This window comes from Odocoileus virginianus, chromosome 12, assembly GCF_023699985.2.
Source record: "Odocoileus virginianus isolate 20LAN1187 ecotype Illinois chromosome 12, Ovbor_1.2, whole genome shotgun sequence".
In the NCBI taxonomy this organism is placed as follows: Eukaryota; Metazoa; Chordata; class Mammalia; order Artiodactyla; family Cervidae; genus Odocoileus; species Odocoileus virginianus.
This window is the reverse complement of record NC_069685.1, coordinates 12863229-12887802: the sequence shown is the minus strand read 5'-3', so window position 1 is coordinate 12887802 and position 24574 is coordinate 12863229. Positions and strand designations below refer to the sequence as shown.

Here is a 24574-nt window from a genome sequence, read left to right as displayed (position 1 = left end):
GCCACTTCGGGCGCGCGCAGGACTTAGGAGAGGTGCATCTTCTCGGCACAGTCTTCAAATCATCTGCACATTCTCAGCGGCTTGCAGCATCGGGGCTGTATCCCCGCCTCTCAATGTGACCCCAGGAAGATCTGAACCGGCGTGAGCTTCACACTGCAAATCGCCAGGGGATGGAGGAGTCGCGCGGGCCAGGGTTGGGGGAAAGGGGCCGAGAAGCTCCCCCACAACTCCAGCCCACTCGGCTCACCCTCCCTCCGGGGCAAGGGGCGGGTCGGAGCCGGGGTAGGGGAGGCCCTGGAAGGGTCCCCTCCCTTCTCACCTCCCGCCGCCTGCTCTTCCTCACTTTCTCCAGGCGCCTCCGCGCAGGGTCGTGCGGAGGGGCTGCGTGAGGAGCGAAGAGTGGACGGAGAGCCGGGCCGCGCGCCCCGGTCCGGAGCGGGCCGGGCCGGGGGGACCAGAGCCGTGCACGGCCCGCACCCCACTCCACCCCACCCGGCCCGAGCCGGGCAGCGCGGCCAGGCGGCGGCGCGGACACCCGCGCCCTCGAGGCTGGCTCCGAGGGCTCCGCCGGGCCCTCCCCTCCGCCCGCCGCCGCGGCCCCTCCCCGCCGCACCCTAGAGGCCGCCGGGGCCGGGGGACGCGCTCGCGCCCGGGCCGCCCCCTCCCCTCCCCCAGCCCGGGCGGGGGCGCGCGAGCAGCGGTGACGTCAAGGGGCGCGCGGTGGCAGCACCTCCCCGCGCGCTAGTTAAAAAGAAGAAGAAAAGAGGGAACGAAACATGAGAGGCTGTGTGAGAAGCTGCAGCCGCCGGCAGAGGAGACCTCAGCATCCTCTAGAGCCCAGCGCTGGCCCTGCCTCCGCCTGCCCCGCCGCCGCCGCCGCCGCCGTGTCTGTTCCTGGTACTGTCTCACCTACACAACTCCCGTTACACGGACCAGTGAACCTCTGTGGCCGTCTTCTCCTCCTCTTCTTCCCCCTCTTCCACCTCCTTCTCCTCCTCCCACTTCTCAGCCGCATCAGGAAGCCCCCCACCCGACTGACATTGGCACCACTGCAAACGGTGTCAACCGCACAACTTTATCTCGCTCCTCCGGCTCCCCTGAGGCATCGGGCCCATCGCCTTGTCTTTTATTTTTTGCAAAGTTGCATCGCTCTACACCCTCTCCCCCCCGCCAGCTCTCTCTGCCTCTCGAGTGTCCTGCCGCCCCGCAGCCCCTTCCCGGAGCTGCGCCCTAGGGCCCCTGCTGGGCAGTGACCTTCCCCCCCCTCAACCTCCCGCGCCCAGCCCCTGCCGCGCGGGGCATTTGATGCTGAAGATGCTGTCCTTTAAGCTGCTGCTGTTGGCCGTGGCTCTGGGCTTCTTTGAAGGAGATGCTAAGTTTGGGGAAAGAAGTGAAGGGAGCGGAGTGAGGAGGAGAAGGTGCCTGAATGGGAACCCCCCGAAGCGCCTGAAAAGGAGAGATAGGCGGTTGATGTCCCAGCTGGAACTGCTGAGTGGGGGAGAGATGCTGTGTGGTGGCTTCTACCCTCGACTGTCCTGCTGCTTGCGGAGTGACAGCCCCGGGCTGGGGCGCCTGGACAGCAAGGTAGGCATGCACCCGCCTCGCAGCTGCGAGATTGGCATAGTGACTGGGTGGGGTTCCCTGAGGCTCCGGCGCTGCTGGTGGCTGAAGAGGGGCCACACTTGTCTGGGGGAGTCCTTGATAACTTTCTAAAGCGCTAGCGTGATTCGTCTGTGTGTTACTCTGGGGCGCGCAGACACCTCTCCCGCCCCCAAGAGTCCGCGGGCGGGATGCTGTGCAAAACTGCTTGTCTCTGAAAAGAGAAGGCTCTGTGGTACCCGCATTCTGGGCTGGGTAAATATTTTAAAAGAATCGAGATGAACAGTGTGTTTTGGATCGAATCGGGCATTGGCTGCGGTGAAACTAAATGAAGGTGGCTGTGGTTTCCGGTTTTTCTAGGGTAAAAAGATTTGTGCAGTTTTCTCCACGTGCTCGGTCGGAGAGAGGATTGAATCGTAAAGGATGTTGAAGCATGGTTGGTGTAAGATCCCCAGCCGGGTCAGAAGGCGGGGGAGGTGTCCTGCGCTACAATAGTTAAGCAGCGAAAAGGAACTCCTGGTAGTCCAGTTTAGAACCCCAGAATTGGAGAAAGGTTTGGCTGGAGCGTGTTTATCACAGAAAACCGTGGCGATTCTCCTCCTGTCATGTTTTGTAACGTTATAAAATCGGACTTTCAGTGGTACTTGTGTAGGAACATCTTCTCTAGGAACTTGTTTTGGGGGCAGTGGCATTTACAGTTTCCCGATGTTTTTAAGTTTAAACAAATATGAATATAGTGTTGGCTGGGTGTAAAGACATGCTTATCTGAGTTTTGCCACATCTTTCTTGCCCTGGGTTGCAGTAATGTGTGTCCCCTACTGTACTCCAAGGAAAGACTGAGGGGTTGGGTCATTAACAAGCCCTGCCCGTGAAATAAACAATCAGGTGTCTTTGCTCCCCCTCCCTTTCTCCATTTTAGGTTTAATTAAGAATTCCTCTGTTACAACACCGCAGTTGTCAAGGTCTGAGAGACTCTTGGAAAACTTGTGCTTCAGTCTTGCTGGCCCAGGCATTAAAAAAAAAAAAAAAAATACCCAGGCTGAATCTAATTTTTATGCTCAGTTCACGGTAGATTTCACTCTATTCTCATGTAAACAGCTCCTACGAATCAACATATGTGTCTGGGTGGTATCTCTCACTTTGTTTTGTAACAAAAAGCCATATTGCATCATTTAATTTGCTCAAGTCATGCAAATAGGAAAAAATCAATAGGACAAAAAGGGGTCGACTTCTCCTCCTCCCCACTAAACTGCTGCCCACACACAGAGTCCTGTTGCTTATGGCGAAAGAATAACAACAACACCATTGTGTTTGTTAGTTGGTTCACTAATGGGTGAAACTAGAGAACATCATTCGCTTTCAGCCCCCAGCTCTGTCCAAATGTTCATGCCTTTTGAGGGAGCATTTGTCCAACTCCCTCTATTCCCAGCTGAGTGAGAACTGTCTTCCTGCAGGTTTTCAGCTCCAGCTCTCTCTTTATTCTTACCATATGCAGCAGTAGTCTGAGATGCAGGGAACAGATATTGCAACGTTTTTTTCAAAACAATGTCATCAAGCTCCTGGGTTTTAATTGAATTAAAGTACAAAAATCACTCCGTTCACAGCCGCTCCAGGGTTTTTTTTACCAGAAGCTGGACAGAACCAGGAAATTCAGATAACGATTTAGAAATATTTGCCATGAAACCTCCCCATGTGCGATATATGTATGAGTATACCAATGATCCGCAGACCCCTGCAATACTGAACTCAGCCAGGTACAGGAGGAATGACAACTTTTTCTTGACTAAATGTAATGGGGAACTGAGGGAGAGATGGGGGTCTGGGTCTGAGTAGAGTTATAACCCTTAAGAGAAGTTATATAAATTTTTTTTTAAAGAAATCATTCTTTAGGAAGCATTCTGCCACGTTAGCGATCCACATTCCTTCTGTTTTACGTGCTTCCAATCTCCAACAAACCCCTACTCATGTGGAAAATGTGTCTGAATTAAAGTTGGTACACTAGACTTTGGCTGGTTCCATTACAAGTGGCTTATAAATCAACAGTACTTAAATTGTTCAAATCAGAGATGTGACATAGTTCTGCAAATGCATTCTCGACCCATGTTCGTTCTCAAGTTTTAATAGTTTTTAAAACATGTTATTTTATAATAAACTTCTGTGTTTCCCTTTTTTCCCCTAAGCCTTCCTGGCTTATAATGTATGTTAGGGTCTTATTTCATAATGTGTGTACAGGAGAGATGATGGCTATTTGAAAGGGCCCTTTTTTTGTTTATGAAAAAAAAAAAAAAAAGTTTTCCCCAGAAAGATTTCTGCAAATTTTCATGAAACTACAGGAATAGCATTTTCCTAAAGGAAGAAACTTCATAGACAAATAGTAGCAAATTAGGTAGAATATTGATCATGCTTAGCTGGGCAATTAAGTCCAGTTTCCAGGCTAACCCATTTTCTTTAATATGTAAGGAACTATTGAATGTAGTTGAGTTCAATTCTTTAGCCACAGTATTATTCTCATAAGTTATTTTGTATTTTCCTTTCTTTGTATATTTTAGTAGTTTTGTGAGCTGTAACGAGATGGTTAACTACTGTTACAAGTAAGTATTGCCAAAATCTAGAAAGTTATGTTGTCTTAGCAATATTTTTGCAGCTTCTAAATACAAGATGCTAAAAGGATCTAATTCCCATTAGCCAAATTGAATCTGCAACCAACTGAAATACCCCCATTTCTAAAACTTAACTTGTAGCCACAGAGGCATAGAAGCTGTCTCTACCTTGGGTGGTTTCACAGCCAAAGCTGTCAAGGAATGGGTGAAAAGTAATTGTTTTCAAGTGTGCCCTTTTACAATCATTTGTTTGCTCTGGCTCTTTCAGGGACAAAGGCTATTGTTGAACACATCCAACTAAACAAATAACTCATCCTGGGGTCCCTTTAACAGCTGCCTTAGTACAATGATCTATTTACATATTAGCCTAAAATTGAAACTGAACTCTTTAATGACATAATCCAGCACTACAGTCCAGAGACGCATGTGTTCTATCCAACAGCTGAACAACCTTGTAGGCATATGATTTTTAGAAATAACTTTTTGTGTACCAAGTGATCTTAAGGCATCATCTTAATATACTGTCCTGTATTTTCCCCTTTTGTCCCCTCATCGAACCCATGTGCGTGCCTCTTTATCCTCTTTGTTCAGTTACTTGATAAAGAGAAATACAGAAGGTCTCTGTCACCCGTTTTACTATTTGTTGATAAGCTGCAGTTGTAGGCCACGCTTCACTGTGTATTCCAGGATTTATCTTACCTTCCTTCTATGGATTTTCACTTTCATGTGGCTAAAGATTAAAGGATGACCTACCAGATGTTGTAAATTAGTCAGCAACAGCCACAGTCCTTACTAGGCGCACTGTAATAATGTTTCGAAGTTTTACATGATTTCCAAAGTATATTTAGTTTAAACCGCTATAATTTGATGGTTTCATATATGGCTTTTAAAAATTGAAACAGGAAATTAGCTTAAATTTCTTCTTAAGATTGATGACATTGTCAGACATAAAGTTAAGGCCCTGTATAGACACAGACACATAAGACAAAAAAAAAAAGAAGAAGAAGAAAAAGAAAAAAAATACCCTACACACACCAGCACTCATCTGTCTAAAACAGCATTGCAGCTTGGGCTGAGTCAGTTTAATTGACTTCAGTAGGACTATTGGTTCATTGAAACCAAAGCCAGAATGATGGCTCTATCTATCTTCAAATAGGTATTTACACTGCAGACCCCACACAGAGCAAAATGTTTCCATCCTGCTGGGCCAGGACAGCGTGAAACTTTACAAAGAATAATATTATACTTGATTTCAGATAATTTATTGAATCCTCTTTCTGAAACTTTTGATGAGAGAACTTGTGGCCAGGACACATTCCAAAAATTGTAAAAGACAAAATTCTTTAGGCACTAAAATCAGGCTCTTCCTGGACAGCAGCTGGGAGTGTGCATGGGAATCATTTTGTTTCAACTATGAAAAATCTAAGCTTGCATATTCTCCAGAAAACCAAAGGTAATTACATTCCAGTTTGTCAGCCAGCAAAAGAGGTGGCCTCAGCATCCTGCAGTTGTTTTGTTCTTACTGGACTGCCATGTGATAAACAAACAGAACACAGTTGAACAGTATTAATATTGAATAGATCTGGTGAGGTCTGACAAAGTATGGACAAGAAAAGACATTTAAAACATTCTTGGAATGCAAATTCTAAGTGTCTGGTGTACGCTTCCTTTTGGAAAACTTTAACCATTTAAGCAATTGTCATTTAAATAAAATGATAAAAATAAAAATGTAAGCACAATTTTAATTATTAATAAAGTTTCTGCATATTGTAGATAGTTACAACTCATCATATACATATATGTACACACTTTTTTTTCTGAAACAGGGTAGCTTCTACTGGACTTTTAATTACTACGTGCTAAAATTTCAGCACGTCTTGTGTGCAGCTTTGTTTTTTCTTTTAGTTGCTTTGCTCTTTCAGATCCAAATTTTGTGATCACCTAGAATATCTTTATCCTAAAAAAACAGAAGCCATATGAGTCACTCAGTTTACTCAAATTAGAACCTCAGTTTGCGATGCAATACTTGCTTTAAGCAGTGATCTAGTGTTTAAAATGTTAATTTCAGTTCATAGTTCTAAAGAAATAAGTGTAAACACAGTTATATTAACTGGGAAAACTAAATTTTTGTATGAAATTCTACCTCATTATGGTGTTTTTAATATGAAAAATCAATGCTTAATTTGACAGTACTATATTTCATGTATCAAATATTGTGCTGATATTCTATTCCTTAGAGGAGTTCCTGAAATCAGTTTTTTAAACTTAGTTCTAGACACTGAGATCTACTTTATGTACAAATTGCTAACCTCAATGAATCAGTAGCTGTCAAATTAGTCTTATTGATATAAAAGACATAATAATACTGTATGCCCCTTTTTCATTAAAATTCACTAAATACTATACAAAAACACTTTTACTAAAGTCTTGTGTTTATTTGTACATATACCTGAGGAGCTAGTTAGAAAATTTTTCCTGGCTAAGATATAAAGAATAATAAAAGTTGGTCTTAAACCTGCTTTACTCAGCTTCAGGTATTATTTTTGTAGAACATGAAAGAAGATATTTCCCACACTTTACAAAACTTTCCCTAGGCAATCTGTAGATTGAAAATTAATTCAAATGAGAACAATATTGTTTAAATAACGTCTTTGAGCATCTCATTAGGCATTCCAGGAATGAAAGAGATTTTTACCCAAGATACAAAAAAGCCATGTGTTAAAAAGTTGCTTTACATAGAGTTGGATAAAGATATTTGGAGTTTTCAAATTAAATGTCAGTCAGTATATACTTTAAGGCAGGGTGAGAAAAAGAGTTAAGGAGTCTTAAATATAATTGTCATTTAATTTTTCACACCTGAAGGACAAACAGTCTGATTTACAAGAGTAAGAAGGCCGTCTGTGCATCCTTACCCTTTGCCCTCCCATCCCAGCCCAAGAGACTGCCTGCTAGGGCACTTCAGTCGTGTCCGATTCTTTGCAGCCCTGTGGACTGTAGCCTGCCGGGCTCCTCTGTCCAGGGGATTTTCCAGACAAGAATACTGGAGTGGGTTGCCATGCCCTCCTTCAGGGAATCTTCCTGACCCAGGGATCAAACCCGATTCTCTTACCTGCGTCTCTTACCTGCATTGGCAAGCAGGTTCTTTACCACTGGAGCCACCTCGGAAGCCAAGAGACTGCACTTGTGTGCTTATAAACCAAGAGACTGTGCTTATGTCCTTATAAAGGTATTCTGTATTATGACTTGGTGATCCTTTGCAGACTACAGCATTGGCTAAATGAACTTTTCTCTTTCTATGATGACCCGCCCCCCCCCAAAAAAAATAACTAAACCTAACTTTGTAGAACTAAACAGAAGTCTTTTTCTAATTTCTGGCTTTCAGATATTTTCTGTTACCAACAACACAGAATGCGGGAAGTTACTGGAGGAAATCAAGTGTGCCCTTTGCTCCCCACATTCTCAGAGCCTGTTCCACTCACCTGAGACAGAAGCCTTGGAAAGAGATCTGGCACTTCCCTTGCTCTGCAGAGACTATTGCAAAGAATTCTTTTATACTTGCCGAGGCCATATTCCAGGTAAGAAAAAAAAATGATTACGTGAAATCAACTCCTGCAGAATAGCTTTCCAAGATACTTGTTCCTAAACACTTGCTTTGTTGGTGGTGTTTAGCTGCTTAGTCGCATCCGACTCTTTGCGACCCCTCAGCCCGCCAGCTTTCTCTGTCCATGGGGTTTCCTAGGCAAGAATATTGGAGTGGGTTGCCACTTCCTTCTCCAGGGGATCTTCCTGACCCAGGAATCAAACCCAGCTCTCAAGGTATTGGCAGGCAGATTCTTTAATTGAGCCTCCAGGGAAGCCCAAACGCTTGCTTTCAGTTCCGTTCAGTTGAGTTGCTCGGTCGTGTCCGACTCTTTGCGACCCCATGAGTCACAGCAAGCCAGGCCTCCCTGTCCATCACCAGGGTGTAAAATTTATCTTGCCTTTCCTTTCAAAATACCTATTTTTACCTCGTAATTTAGCTGTTAAAAACTTGTAACCTTGTATTGCTGCTAAAAGGATAACTCATTTCACCCTACAAACAGTACATTGTTTTGTCGCAGTGTTTTACATTTCTTGTTAAACTGATAATACACTTGGTAATCTTTACACATGCTGGATTATTGATCAGACTTCTCATTGGTGTCTTTACTCATCAGTGTCACTATCAAGACAACCTCCCCTTCCACACAGTTGATATGTAAGTGCAGTTTGTCCACTGACTTTTAAGGTATTTCCTTAAATAAAATATAATTTGAAAGCCCCCCCCCAACCACGTAACACCTTAGAAAGTACTTTTACATATAATGACTGATGTGCCTCTCATAAAGCCTGTGAGGAAGATGGGAAAGTTCTAGTGTCCCTTTGACAGATGAGGAGAATTGAGTCTCGAGTGTGGGTGCTCAGTCGTGTCCGATTCTTTGCAACCCCATGGACTGTGACCCGCCAGGCTCCTCTGTCCATGGGAATTCACAGGCAAGAATGCTGGAGTGGATTGCCGTTTCCTTCTCCAGAGGATCTTCCCAACCCAAAGGTCAAACCGGAGTCTCCTGCATTGGTAGGTGGATTCTTTACCACTGAGCTACCTAGTAGCCTCAGAAGTTAAATGCCTTAATCCAGTTGTCCGCAATGAGAAACTTACCGGTGAGATAAAGTTTAGTTCTTATGCTTATAATGTCCCAGATATACATGGTCATATTTTGGACCCTAATAAATGTATAAGTTCTTGGGCACTGATTAATTTTACCATCTGAGGCTTGTAAACCCTGGTATCAACACAGAAGTAGAAAAGAATTTAATAAGACAGATTCTGTTTAGTTAGTGTAACAAACAAATCTACTGAAGCTAGCAGTTTATAAAACTCAATGGCACTGAAGTAAAAGACAAGCTTTAAGAACTGTAGGATGCACTTGAACAATTTTTTTTAAACTGCTATGCACATTTTACTTTTTTCTCTGACCCAGAAACGTGTAGTTTTTGTATTTTTTTTTTTAATAGAGTGCTCTTAATAGCCTAAGAAAACATTTTGACTAGGGTTGCTTGCTTCCTTTGGTGTACCATAACATGTATCTAAACCCATTCAATGTGAAAATATTATTATTGACTTTATAAACTACAGCCATGTTTCTAAGGGTTGCCTTAAACCAGCTGTTTCTTCCTCTTTATCACATTCCCCAAAGCAAAGTAGAATAGGTCACGGTTGCCTAGATGGCCTGCTGAGAAGTGATAACAGATTAGGTCCCATCAAGGTTTGCTGCAAATTTCCAGTCTGGAAGGCGTGCCTTTACCACTCTAAACTGAAAATGATACTGACACTCGGTGTTTTTATCTCCTTGAGATAAATACCACTAGGCTGAATTGAGAGACTCATCTGTGGGGCACTTCCTTTATTTGAAGTTATTTTAGCTTCCAAAACAAACAACAAAAAGCAATATCCACTGAGAGAGCCCAGCAAACAGCTCAGGAGCCAACCTGTAAGCACCTTGCTCCCCAGATCAACATATGTGGTGACGAATGACAAATTTATTTTTCTCCAAAGTTTGTATATATGTAAAACTGCTGAAGTGCATCAAGATGTCAAGTGCTTTTGGTGGCCACCCAGGCTGCCTTGAAAGATAACCAGATGAAAGCTCCACTCTAGTGGTAGGTGGAGCGGCCAGGGGGATTTCAGGGCCAGGCCAGCAGGCGTTAGCAGCGAAACGGAGGGGATGCCTCTGCATCCATCAAATGCTAATAATCGCTCTAAATACATGTCCCCAAAGTGAGCTGTGATAACACACTGTGTCGATCAATTTGTTAGCCAGGCTGATCCTTGGCACACAGGTTACCATTTCCTAAGGGATGATAAATCAGATGACAATCTTCCCCTTGGCCCTGGCCCTCAACACAGAAGGCTCTTTAGAATTCTAGAGCACTCCTTTTTCAGAAATTGCTCAAAAAGTGACTTTGTAATATTTTTACCTTCTTAAATCTATTTTAATGTCATGGTTTGCTCTTCTCTGAAGTTCAGCATTGTGAAAAGCAGCTACTTTGTGATTCTGTTTGTTTTTTTAACCTGTCCTCATCAGCCTCATCTTTTTGCAAATCAAAAACATGAAGAGGACGGGACTTTAAGGACTGCTGAGAAGGGTTGAAAGAGAGAAAATAATTCCAGAGACATCTTCATTTCTTCCCCCATGGCCCCATACATGAAGAATTAAACACATAAATGATCTATCCCTTTGCTTTACCCCCACAGCTTTAAGAAAGTGCCGTTCACTCTGCGATACATGTATGCCCGAAAGACAGCAATTTTCTAGAAACTTTAACTCAGAAAAATTCATGGTCTGCTTATTTCCACAAAAAATTTTAAAAAAGTTAAAAATCACTGCAGTAAAGAAATACTGGAGTTTTATTGATCATAATATTCCCCAGCTGTGAATTTAGTGAGGGAGATAAACTCTTAAAAAGCTTCTAAAAAATCCCCAAATTTCATTAAAAAAAAAAAAATGCCCATAGGAACTCCTTTCTCAATACCATGTGCCTCTTCTTCTGCCTGAATTAACAATGAACAGAGGAGGTGCTTTGCTGTTCACTAAATGATGACCTAATAAGTACATTCTATGGAGAGGATATGAAAGGGTACCTCTGGGGTTTTGCTTTTTCCTTTAAATTTACACTCATTGCCATAATGATTTTTATCACTCTTGGACTGTCATCTCTCAGCTATAGATGAGGGTAGTGTGAACTGTCTGTACACAATTAGTTCAACTGGTTTAATCCCATTGCTAAAGAGGCCAAGGTCATAGATTTGATACCACTGAGTTTCTAAAGTCCACAGCCACTCCTGACCCCTAGTCAGATATCTTACACTTGTGTCTCATTAGTGCCCCAGAGAGCAAGCCAGAATGGATGGATTAATACACCCAGATCTACCTCCTCTGTTTGAAAATGCTTTCTAGTCCAAGCCTTACAGATGGCAGGGTTTTCCCATTTTTTTCCTCATCAATATAAACAGCAAATAAAATGAGGAAAAGTAGCTTTTCTCTAGCATACTTGCTTAGAGAAAAGCTAGAGCTTAGAAAACTGCATAGAGAATATTTATTTACATGTCCAGTATTTTACAGGGTGCTTTGTGGTATAGTAAGACGGGAGAGGAGTTACAGTTCCAAAACATTTGATAAATTATCAGGAGTTATGAAACCATTACAGCTGCTGGAATCATCAGTGTACTCCCATCGATAGTGGACCTGATCATATGATGATAATCAGGGTGAGCTGCACGCCTTCAGTAAAATGCTCTTCAGGGCCTCCTTCTAAACAGAAGGGTACCATTTGCTAAACTGTATCTTCCCAGGAAATAAATGTTAGCCCAGTGTCCCAAAACCAGATCCCCTTTTAGCTCTTCATAGAAAATATATCTTACTCATCACTGTCTATAAAATCAGATCATTTAAGATAAAGTACTAATAAAAGTATTAGATGTTTCCATTCATATTATCATAATTATCAGAAAATGCCCATATTTTTATGTAAAAGTCTTCTAAGTTGGCTCCCTTCTTCCCACTTAGATTGTTCAGTTTGCCTTTAACATTGTAAAAACCTCAGAATAATTCATTGGTAGCATTCTGGTTTTGTTTAATTTGCTAAGAGAGCATAATATCTCTGGAGTGTCAGAGTTTATGAATCTGCACTCATCGATCTTCAGATGTTCCATTTGAAAACCATTTCTCATTTCCTCATATTTGTCCTCAGCTAATAATTCCTTACAAAATTCAATCAACCACTGGCATTATTCATTTTAAAATAGTATGGGTTTGCAGACTCTAATGTTGAAAAACAGATTATTTTTTAAAAATGAACTCAAAATGTTCTCTGAGTTGTACTTTGAAATTTATGTGTGACCCCTGCAGGTAAAACAAAGTTAAAACAAAATTTCTCCTTCACATATTCAGTTATAAATATATCCATAGTATAGCAGTCTTCCTGCATGCATCATATTGGCATAGAGAACTTCCTGCCTAAAGGTAAATATATATCTCTATCTACAGATCTATATCTGCATTTATATATAAAACATCTAGCTCCCCAAAACATCTGGGCCAAAACTGGAAAAAAGTTTGATTTAGCAACTCAGTTTTCCTTCTCTTCTTTTTACCTCAAACAGAATTATTTAACACTACTGTGCAGTTTTCCTCTGATGCTTAGCCATTGAAGAATGGAAGAGAGAACTTAATTTCTTGCAAACAGTAAATTGCTGAAGATGAGTCAGTGCTATTGTAGCCTTCATTCATGCTCTCCTCAATTTCTAATCCCTGGATTTTTCAAAGAAAGATAACCTCCTTCCAGCTGCCTTATCCCTCCCAGGGAGCACCCTTCGCAGCTGCCGTGCTCCTTATGCTGCCCATCCCCCACCACACACACACACACACTTCCAATGACATCTGCTCTTACTCGCCTGCTTCCCAAAGATACGATGTCTCCCAATTCTGTGCTTCGTTGCTCCGTCATGTCCGACTCTTTGCAACCCCATGGACTGCAGCCTGCCAGGCTTCTCTGTCCGTGGGATTCTCCAGGCAAGGATACTGGAGTGGGTTGCCATGTCCTCCTCCAGGGGATCTTCCCAACCTAGCAATTGAACCCAGGTCTCCTGCATTGCAGGCAGATTCTTTACCAGCTGAGCTACCAAGGAAGCCCAGTAGGTCAGTCAGATATTGGCATTGAAGAATCTGTCTCAGAAATTCAGGGATGATACACTTTGCCCACAAGTTAGGTTAAAATATGTATTATGTCTTAATCCTGTGGGACCCTCAGATTCCAAGGTTAGTTAGTCATAGCTTGGAGGGGACTCAACTCAAGTTTAACTTTAGTTAAACTCACAGAAAATCAACTTTTTAGTGTCTTTCATATTCCATTGATGAGCCTCACTTGGTTGTCCCCAAATTCCAAGTTCTTTTTCTTACAAATACTTGCAAACTTGCATCCATTATACAACTTTTAAACCTCAGCTACATTACCTGATTACCTGGGAGTACAATAGTTTGATTTGTTAGGTAAAAATCAAAGGATTGAGCATAACTGAAAGTATTAAATCAGAAGCAGGAATTTGGGACAGCAATTAGTCAATTAGTCAATTAGTCAATTCTAATCGCAATATCATATTTTAATAACAAAATTGTCAGAATATGGAAGTGAATCTTAGCCATTATGCCTTCCCCATAAAAAAAAAAAGAGAGAAAAAAAAACCTACCTTATTAACTCAAATTGTAAAAGTAATGTCAAAATTCTTTTTTGTGATAAGATCGTTTTTCTTATTCAACTTTTTATTTGATAAAAATTCTTACTATGTAACAAATGAAAAAATAACTCCTTTCATTCAGATCGCTTTAAGTCTACTCTGTACTTTTGTTTCGGCTCATATTAATTTTTTTTCGGTGAGGAGTAGTATGTCAGCTCTTCTGTTTGAGAAGATTGAAAGAATATTTTAAAGATTATTTTTGTGTTACAAAATAATCTGTAAGTGAGCAAGAAAAAGGCACCAACACATTTGAATATAGAGGCTCTGTTACTGGCATCAATTGATTGCTTGATCATAGCAGGGAGTCAGTCGTTTACTGTGGCATATAATGTATGACCTTGGGATAGTAACTAGATTTATCATTTAATCATGTATGAGTGACAATACAGTAGGAATTGTAAAATGACCCAAACTGGCTCTTGATGGTCTGTCTCTTTCTTGACCGAAATTTGTTCTTCTTAGGAAGTTATTAATATGGTAGGGGAAAAAGTGCTGAAGAGTCATCAGATGAATGTGAAAGTGTGACATTTGAAAACTGGGAAGGTTTAAAAATAGAGTCAATTAATGCTGGGCTCATATTAGCTCTATTTCATATGAGCCTTTTAAGACAGCTAATACAATATCGTTTCACTTGTAGTGCTACTTTAAATGTTTGATTTAAAAAGAAATGGAAATCCCAAGCCAAAATACAGTGTTCTTTCCTTTTATTTTTTTTGTCTATATATTTTCCTAGAATATTCATATAGTTCCTGAAAATTCTTGACCTATATTTTGTCTTTCAAATGTGGTATTTTTACCATAATACTAAATATTTCTAAGGCATCTTTTTACATTTTTTAAAGGTTTACTTCAAACTACTGCTGATGAGTTTTGCTTTTACTATGCAAGAAAAGATGGTGGTTTGTGCTTTCCTGATTTTCCAAGAAAACAAATCAGAGGACCAGCCTCTAACTACTTGGACCAGATGGAAGAATATGACAAAGTGGAAGAGATCAGCAGGTTCATAAAGATAAATGTTATTAAATCTTAAAAAAAAAAAAAACCTGACAAGCCTTGTCATCTGTCTATGAGTCATCTGTCTATGCTCATATCCAGCAGTTATATCCTCCAGATGTTTGGTTTTTTTTCTTTTTGGTAGTTTGCTTCTCTAAAATCATATTTGCTTAAATATCTTTAATGCTGAGACTACTAATCTTCTATTATGAGCTTGGCTTCTCTATGATTCATGGGAATTTTATGAGTATAGTTTTAAACTTGATTTGTATGATTGTTGTTAGCTTATGGCACTGTAGAAACATTCAGCACAATTATTATTAGCTAAACAGAGTTTTATAAGTAGATCTTAGAACTTTCTCTCTGAGTACCTTTCTGTAAGGTTTAATTACTGTGAGTAACACTGATTTTAATTGGAGTCACTGAAAGATAAGATAGTGAGCTTGTGAAAAATTTAAAATACATATGTGTTTGGACTCTCTCCTTTGCTTTCTGATAGAAAGCTTTTTGAGGGTTTTTTTTTTCCCCTATTGAAAAGAATTTAAAAGAATCAGATTGGGATCTTGGGTTAGCAGCCTTTCATTGATTCCTAGAGGAAATATATTTTGAAAAGGATGCTACATTCATTTCTTACCTCCTTCATCTCAAGAAAAACTTACTAGTTTTCTTTAATTTGTTTAGAAAGCACAAACACAACTGCTTCTGTATCCAGGAGGTTGTGAGTGGGCTGCGCCAGCCTGTCAGCGCCCTACATAGTGGGGATGGCTCCCACCGCCTCTTCATTCTGGAAAAAGAAGGTTATGTGAAGATACTTACCCCCGAAGGAGAAATTCTCAAGGAGCCTTATTTGGACATTCACAAACTTGTTCAGAGTGGAATAAAGGTTGGCTTTTTAAATTTTATTTATCTTTGCTCTGGCTATGTTAATTTGATTTTAGTGTTATCCTCTCTAAAGGTGTTTCTTCGCAATAAAGGAAAGAATGTAGGATAAAAGTAGACAATAGAGGGGAGCAATAATTATGGCCACTAAATCAAGACAATGATGTTACATTTTTCATGTTATTTGGTGATGATTAAGCAGTGCAATCAGATTGGTATTTTGACTTGTTTTCCCTATGTAATTTACATACTTAAAATGATTCTTGGTTTTATAAAATATTTGTTTAAATACTGTTTAACAGGCATTAGAATTGTATATCAGCATCTGCCAGCAGAAACAAAGAGGCCTTTGGGTTATTTTGGCAATTGCAAATCATTCTTTCACTACATCTTTGTTTGACTCTGTGTCATAAGATATGCTATTTATACTGTGATTTCCTTGTACAATGTTTTTACAGGTAAGTCAAATATTTTTTCTATAACTAGCCACCTTTATAACATATAAGTGCATCTATTGCCTTCTTTCCCGCTTCTTCAATTTGAATTCTCATGTTCAATAATCTAATAGGTGAGTAGACAAATACTGTCACGTTTTCTTCACAAGAGAGTTCAGTTCAGTTCAGTCACTCAGTCGTGTCCGACTCTTTGTGACCCCGATGGACTGCAGCACGCCAGGCTTCCCTGTCCATCACCAACTCCCGGAACTTACTCAAACTCATGTCCATTGAGTTGGTGATACCACCCAACCATCTCATCCTCTGTCGTCCCCTTCTCTTCCCATCTTCAATCTTTCCCATCATTAGGGTCTTTTCCAGTGAGTTAGTTTTATGCATCAGGTGGCCAAAGTATTGGAATCTCAGCTTCAGTATCAGTCCTTCCAATGAATATTCAGGACTGATTTCCTTTAGAATGGACTGGTTTGATCTCCTTGCAGTCCAAAGGACTCTCAAGAGTCTTCTCAAACACCACAGTTCAAAAGCTTCAATTCTTTAGCGCTCAGCTTTCTTTATAGTCCAACTCTCTCATCCATACATGACCACTGGAAAAACCATAGCCTTGACTAGATGGACCTTTGTTGGCAAGACCTTTGTTCACAAGAAAGTAGAATGATACAATATTAGTAGTACTAAGCTATAAGCAAATTGTGGCATTCTAAAATTCAGACATTTAACAGTTCATGAATGTCTTAGAATGAAATAAATTAAGTATGATTTGAGGAGAACTGATTATCTTTTTCATTTTAAACTGGAAAAAAACCAAGGGAGGATATATACTCTTCCACTCATATGATATAAATAAGCTCCTTCTTCTTCTGTTGAGCTCTATTCAAAGGTAAGAACATCAAAACCAGAAGAAATCAATAAGAAAAAATATACATATATTCCTGATACCTATCTATTCAGTATCTACCATGTGAAATAATTAGGATGACTCAGAGTACAGAGAATGCCTATTGTTGGGACCACTCAGCCTCAAGGTCACATTGTGACAGCATCAGTTCAGTTCAGTTCAGTCACTCAGTCATATCTGACTCTTTGCAACCCCATGGACTCCAGCACGCCAGGCCTCCCTGTCCATCACCAACTCCCGGAGTTTACCCAAACTCATGTCCATTGAGTCAGTGATGCCATTGAATCATCTCATCCTCTGTCGTCCTCTTCTCCTCCCACCTTCAATCTTTCCCAGCATCAGGGTCTTTTCCACTGAGTCAGTTCTTCTCATCAGGTGGCCAAAGTATTGGAATTTCAGCTTCAACATCAGTCCTTCCAGTGAACACTCAGAACTGACCAGGATATAACTGTGCGAAACAAGTACTTATGGTACTTGTGGTCCTTTAAGGAAAAGAGCTTTGGCACCAAGACACAGATCATTTAGAAAAGTTGTTTAAATCAGTAGTTTCAACTTTCTCCCAATAAAATTTTTCATTATATTTCGTAGCACATAATCCAAAGTCTTAAAATGAACCATTACTGTTTTGAACATCGGAGTTCAATAAATACATTCTGAAATGTATTCTGATAATTCATTGCCAATGGTACCTCATGAGAAAGGAATAAAGATACTGCAGCAAATGCATTACTCACTGCAAGTGAGTTGTTTTTTTCCTGACCTTAAAAGCATTTTTCTGACCTTGAAGAGTTAAACATGCCCTCTATAAAATAAAGCATTGGGGAAAGTGTTCTAAAAGTCATCACCTTATAATCCTATCAATTAAAGAATATCACAATATTTTTATATACTTTCTTCCATTTTTTGTATTAAATTAATTTTTCCTGATTGCAAAGGTAACATAAGTCTGTTTTAATAACTGAAAACACAGAAGAATATGTTCTCTAATAGTTTTTTCCTAGGAAACTTTAAAATAAAAATAAGCTTTTATAAAATCTTTTTAGCCTTCATTTTTTACCTAATACTATGTCATGAGAATGTTACCAGATTTGGAAACTTTTCTCAAAAACTTAGTTTTTTTAATGTCTTTTGAGCATTCCATTTCCTTATTAAGAGATATTTAGGATTACCCCAGTATTTTCTTTTTATCATTGTAAATAATGTTGTTTATCATTCCTGTATATATTATTTAACCTAATTATAGATAATTTCTTTAAAATTCAGTGATAAAACATTACTGAGTTGAGGGACATACACCATGATACACATTGTCAATTAACTCTATATCTTCAGCTATTTGAGAGAATAGTTTTCAAATACCATTTTACTTAAAACATTGGTATTAAAAGTTTATGTATGATAAAATGTAGGTGAAAGAAATGGGCTCAGAATACTGGAAAATTCTGTTGCAGGAAGGAAAAAACTGATGTTCTTGTTTCTACTTCAATTTAACTACCTAAAGAATGCCTTTCTTCTGATTAGAGTCACTTAAGACTCTCTCTTTTCATTCACACCCATTCACTGGGATATGAATGAAAGTTTATCTTCTCTGATATTGAGACATCTCATCATGCAGTAAAATAATACAAGCTAGTTTGTGACAGTGCCGTGATTCTGCAGTACGTATGTTCTGTAGGCCTCTAGGAGTTCTGCAGAACCCTGTTGGGCATTCTTTCCTAGGAGAGCTGCAGGGTTTCTCAGGCTTAAAATAAACTTCAAAATCCATTCTTCTACCCATTACGTAGAAATATGTATAATACATGTGTAGAGTTACATAAGTTGACATATTTCAAAGTGCATATTTTGGATTCTTTTAGTATTTGGCACTAGTGATATCAGTGAGATAGGAACCTATCACATGGAAATTTGAATGTATGCTGTATAGTCAGCATAGACCACATCCTTGTCCTCAAGTAGATCCTCAAGTAGATCAGGCAACAACATGCCTTTATCTCAGTCTCCAAGGAACCCCTGTCACAAGTCACAGATTGGAAGTCTTAGAAGTGACTCAGTTCAGTGGCTCAGTCGTGTCCGACTCTCTGCGACCCCATGAACCACAGCACGCCAGGCCTCCCTGTCCATCACCAACTCCCGGAGTCCACCCAAACCCATGTCCATTGAGTCAGTGATGCCATCCAACCATCTTATCCTCTGTCCCCTTCTCCTCCTGCCCTCAATCTTTCCCAGCATCAGGGTCTTTTCCAATGAGTCAGCTCTTCAAATCAGGTGGCCAAAGTATTGGAGTTTCAGCCTCAACATCAGTCCTTCCAATGAACACCCAGGACTGATCTCCCTTAGGATGGACTGGTTGGAGCTCCTTACAGTCCAAGGGACTCTCAAGAGTCTTCTCCAACACCACAGTTCAAAAGCATCAATTCTTTGGCGTTCAGCTTTCTTCATAGTCCAACTCTCACATCCATACATGACCACCAGAAAAACCATAGCCTTGACTAGACAAACCTTTGTTGACAAAATAATGTCTCTGCTTTTTAATATGCTGTCTAGGTGGGTCATAACTTTCCTTCCAAGGAGTAAGCGTCTTTTAATTTCATGGCTGCAATCACCATCTGCAGTGATTTTGGAGCCCAGAAAAATAAAGTCAGCCACTGTTTCCACTGTTTCCCCATCTATTTGCCATGAAGTCATGGGACCAGATGCCATGATCTTAGTTTTCTAAATGTTGAGTTTTAAGCCAACTTTTTCACTCTCCTCTTTCACTTTCATCAGGAGGCTCTTTAGTTCTTCTTCACTTTCTGTGATAAGGGTGGTGTCATCTGCATATCTGTACTACTGTTAGTTTAATGGAACAGATGCCAACACATTTATAAATTGACTAGATTGCTAGTTTTTGTGTTATGCCCCTCAGAGACTTTTGAAATGAAAACAGCATCACAATCATTTCACAGTAATTTTCAGGCTTCTTGATGTGTGAAAAATTAGTGTGTTTGTGGCAGTCTTCTGAGTTTTTCAATGATTATTTTGTGTTAATAATGCAAATAGGAATTTTCATAAATTATTACGCATATCACTTGCCTATTCTTTCAGTTTTAAATGTCCTAAGAGAGGGAATAAAACTGTTTTAACAGACCAAAGTATTGACTGAAATATTCTAATCACAGCATTAATAATAATTCTGTATACTAACCCAATCTTGGTAGGTTTGAAATAAATGCAGGACAAGCCATAGTGGTGATTCCCTCCATGGTACTCATTAATGACCAATATGAGTATATTAAATCAGACATAAAGAGGAATTCTTGATTATAAGAGTTTCTAAAAGCTAGTGCTAGGTATAAGGGAATTTAGAATTCCTTTTCTGCTAATGGTCAATTCAGAATCAACAGGGATTTTTGTTACCTGGTTAAGGACTGGCCTTTTTTGTGGCAGAGAGCTGGACTTGGTTGATGTCCTTAAATATCTACCAGCCCTGATTCTTATACCACCAACAAAGAACCAGTCATTTGGGGAACTTAGAGAACACCTCCCTAAATGGGTCTTGACTAAAGCTAAAAATATGGCATCTGGTTTTTACTGGTTTGGCCAAAACATTCGTATGGATTTTTTGATAAGCCATTGTGGAAAAACACAGATGAACTTTTTGCCAACCCAGTATCTAACACCCAGATTGTGCTGCCTATATTATAGGAGATTTCAATATCCTGAGAGCATAACTAAGTTTCACTGAGCAAAAGTTATGGGCAAAACTGCAAAGCACCAACTAAAGCATTGACTTCTTTTTGCTCTAGGAAATTGTGGAGTTGGATTAATAGAGAAAATTCTATGCCATATGAATTTAAACTGCTATTTCATTTAGGAAGAGGTGATTCCATTCACAACAGCTCAAATCCTAGAAGACTAAGCTTTGTAAAACTACCAAGAAGAGGTAAAAAATAGTTTTAAAACTAGATAGCAGTTTGCTAGATTTTTAGCATTAGTTCATTGTACAAGCTGACCATTCATGTAGATGCCATGAAAAATGGCTCAAATGGCCAACTGATGAGCAGACTTTAAAATCTTCATTTTGTGTGTTGAGTGTGGGAGTGGGCAGGAACATATACCTTGTTGTTGATGTTGTTCTATCCCAAAGAGGGAAATGCCAAGATCACTGTGATTTGAAATCTTTAAATTAATCTTATGTCTGAATCCGTAGTCAGAACTTCTGGATGTACTAGACCCAGCCTCATCTATTTGAAGTTCTTGGGGATGACAGACCGCTGGTTCTTAAGAATGGTTGCACGGTAGAGATGACTGGGAACTTTAGAACATTCTACTGCCCAAATTAAATCAGAATATCTGGAGTTGGGACTCAGTTGGTACCCTTGTAAAGATTTTCCAGGTAATTTCAACATGGGGCCAATTTGAAAAGCACTGGTCTAGACTGAGCCATACCCCTGGATCAGTTGAATAAGGAATGAGACACGTTTTCTCTGCCCACCTATGGCCAAGTCATATTTCTGACGTAACCACTGGGAACAAATGGTTGGACACTAGTTGGCATTGTTGTATGCACGCATGTGCGTGCACATGCTCAGTCACTTCAATCATGTCCAGCTCTTCGTGCCCCTATGGACTATAGCCTGCCAGGCTGCTCTGTCCATGGGATTCTTCATGCAAGTGTACCAGAGTGGGTTGCCAGGCCCTCCCCCTGGGTATCTTCCCTAACTAGGGATCGAATCCGTGTCTCCTGCTTCTCAGGCGATTCTTTACCGCTGAACCCCTACGGAAGCCCCCATTGTCCTGTGCCTTCTGTCACTTATTTGACCTTCACATATTATTTGTCCACTTTGAGTGAGAAGATTAGTTAACTCTGGCAGCATGTGAGACTTGATAGAAAGTCTTGGAAAATGACTTTAATTTTTTTCAAAAATTCCTTTGAGTTGGACAGTCGCTTCACCTATTACATTTTCCTGTTTTTGTTCCACTGGGAATTTGATATTCAGCTAGTTGGCAAAAAATGTCCTCATTCCTTTTCATAAAATGTAATTTGCTATTTATATCTGAAAACCCTTGTTAAAATAATGACAGGGACACTGGAAATTACTCTAGTCTTATCTAATCAAACTTGCCCGGACCACCAAGGATCAGCCTTAGCCTTGTGTGTATGCAGTAGTTAAGACAAGCCTGCACCTGTTACCTACAGGGTGCCCCCTAACCCAGGTAGACTAGCACACACCATTCTCTGCACCGCCCCCCCACCCCAGTTCTCAGGGGTGGTCAGAGGACCAAGAGGCTCACCCAAACACCATGCAGTAGACAGAGCTAAAGACTTGTCGATCACTGGAACAAGTATGCCTGGGCTCCTGTCCTCCCTGTCTACTCGCATCCTCATTTCCAAAGAGCTTTTCGAAGCAGTCTTTTTCCCAAGAGAGGAGAGAACATGTGGTTGAAAGCTGCTGATTGTCTGGGTGACTGAACCCATTGACATTGGGTCTCTTGAGAGACAGTGGCCCAGGTGCCTGGGAGCCACAGGAGCATTGTGGAGGAAGGGGTAGGGTGCGCTGGGGCAAGGCCTGGCCAGGCAGCCTCTGATCTCACATGCTTGTAAGTCACACGCATGATCATGAGCAGCGAGGGTTTAGTGAAATCCGTTCCGCATCAGCCCATTGGGATGGATGTCCTACTTCTCCGAAGTTGGTCAGAGACCCTTCCTTTCACCTTTTCCTCTGTCTTTATCTGGCGATCTTATGGGAGCACATGCAATGCTAGGGTTTTTTTCTGAGTGAAATGAGTCAGAGCATCAATGAGAAGCAGTTTACTGTTCAAAACTGGTATCAGAAACATAGCGTGAATACGCATGCACACTCATGCACATGCACACATATATGGCGCTGACTGGGTCCCCTATCGAATGCTTCCTCAGGAAAACTAGAGCTCTGCTTTTAAGCATGTTTTAGGTTGAAAGAAAGTGTCTGTTTAGTTGAAAGAAAGCAGCAAAGTATATTTAATATATTTGATAAATATTACAATAGAAGAGTTGCCATTCTGAAATTTTTTGTATAAGTGATATTTTTAAAGTTTTTGACCTTTAAATTTAGTTTAAAACTACTGGATTAGGAATTACTGAATTCCATCTAAAAGAGAATTGAGATCGTGGTAGAAATAAATTCATTCTAAAAGTGGTAGAAAGTTCATTGAAGAGGCTTCCCTCAGACATAAATTTATAAATACCTTCTTTTGGGGATAATTTAAAATTCTGGTTCCAAACCATTAAAATGTAGATCTTCAAGTAAACATTTTTACTACCATAATTTTTTTTATATCAAGATAGTAATGATATGGTATTAAACCCAAGTATCTTTATTTTACTGTTACTGATCCTGCATCAAAATGCCCTGCACTCTGTGATAAATGTTTTCAATTTTTAAATATCTGATCTCATTTTAAGTCTATTATGAATGTCCAACAGAGAAATCTTTTTTTTTATCCCCTGGTCATGTGAAATAATCTCAATGTAATTTCCTGTTTGGTTAAGTTAATTTCATTTCTGGTGTTCTTACTTTTTTATCTTGGCATTCACAATTCTATTTAAAATATTTGAATAAATATAAATGGTTATAGATATGGTGTGTGCCAGTGTTAACTGGTTTAATCTATAAAGTTCTCTCCAGCATGCATCATATTTTTTTACTGAAGTCGAAACTTAAGGGTGCAGGGTACCGCCAGCTAAGCAGAGAAAGAGGTGCCTTCTCCTACATTTTAGGTCCCATAATTCAGAGCTGCGGTGAGGAAAGCTTTTACATGAATGTCTTTATATTTATCTAAGACTTGAAGGGCAAAGGAAACAGAGATAATCAATCTCAAAGGTCCGGTGGTAATCATTTACAACAAGTGAGAAGCCAAGAAATCTGAACCCTCGAGAAGGTCACTGCTGTCTTTCAAAAGCATCTATCTGTATGTGGCAGCCACCAGCTCTCTGTATCTGCCGGAAGAAAAAAGAGGACTGTTGGTAGTATCAGCTGGCATGACTTTCCAGTGGCTCTGTCATCTAATGAAAACGAAATCACAAGCATCCCAAAACTTTCCCAGTATTATAGTCTTCAAGCTGGCCATGTTTTTAACAAGGATGTGTGTGCGTGTGCTAAGTCGCTTCAGTCGTGTCTGACTTTTTGCAACCCTATGAACTGTAGTCTGGCAGGCTCCTTTGTCCATGGGATTCTCCAGGCTAGGATACTAGCGTGGGTTGCCACGCACTCCTCCAGGGGATATTCCTGACCCAGGGATTGAACCCGCATCTCTTACATCTCCTGCGTTGGCAAGCGGGTTCTTTACCACTAACGCCACCTGGGAAACCCACTCTAGTCTTATGTTTTACTAATCGTCACCACTATTCTTTTAAGCACTTACTGTGCTAAGCCATTACATAGAGTACCTCTGTAATTCTGGTAACCCCTTGAGGCAGGGATGATTATCCCATTTCAGAGATGAGGATATTGAGGCCCAGAAGTTAAACAAACTGCTGTGAGAACACTGCTAGCCAGTAGCAGAACCGAATTTTCCGGGTAGTTGTTGGCTGCCATGCTCTCAACCATGGTCTCTGCTCCTCTCTGCTTTATTTAGGTCAGCAGCCACCGCATAGAGGGAAAGACTGGGGAGCACATTTAAGAAGCAGAGAGGGATGAGAGTTGGTGTAGACGTGCGCAGTGCTGCTTTTCCTGGCTGCATAACAGCAGGGAGGCTGAGGACCTAGATCTGATGGCAAGCATGCAGACTTGGGTGCTAGTCACTGCATTCATACCATGTGCTGGCGGTTTGACCCTGGGCAGGTTGTTTAACCTCTAGGCTTGGTTTCTTTAGCTGTAGA

At 40.5% G+C, this 24574-nt stretch overlaps 1 protein-coding gene and 1 long non-coding RNA gene across 18 annotated transcripts in view; one reads left to right on the top strand and one right to left on the bottom strand.

Annotated features, from left to right (window-relative positions):
* Positions 1 to 993, bottom strand: part of LOC110127999 (uncharacterized) — a 139560-nt gene extending 138567 nt beyond the window's left edge. For 6 of the 15 annotated variants that reach the window (XR_011490597.1, XR_011490602.1, XR_011490600.1 and 3 more), the window contains exon 1: positions 320 to 640. This is a non-coding gene — a long non-coding RNA (uncharacterized lncRNA). Of the gene's footprint in view, positions 1 to 319; positions 667 to 909 lie in introns of those variants that run through there. The other 9 variants (XR_011490604.1, XR_011490598.1, XR_011490603.1 and 6 more) reach the window with 9 other exon arrangements.
* Positions 994 to 1227: 234 nt separating this feature from the next.
* HHIP (hedgehog interacting protein) overlaps positions 1228 to 24574 on the top strand; it is a 108019-nt gene continuing 84672 nt past the window's right edge. For all 3 annotated transcript variants that reach the window (XM_070474810.1, XM_070474809.1, XM_020878464.2), the window contains exons 1-4: positions 1228 to 1584; positions 7582 to 7774; positions 14355 to 14511; positions 15187 to 15388. In XM_070474810.1, the coding sequence (XP_070330911.1) occupies positions 1306 to 1584; positions 7582 to 7774; positions 14355 to 14511; positions 15187 to 15388 (831 nt within the window). In that variant the 5' untranslated portion in view covers positions 1228 to 1305. The remainder of the gene's footprint in view (positions 1585 to 7581; positions 7775 to 14354; positions 14512 to 15186; positions 15389 to 24574) is intronic.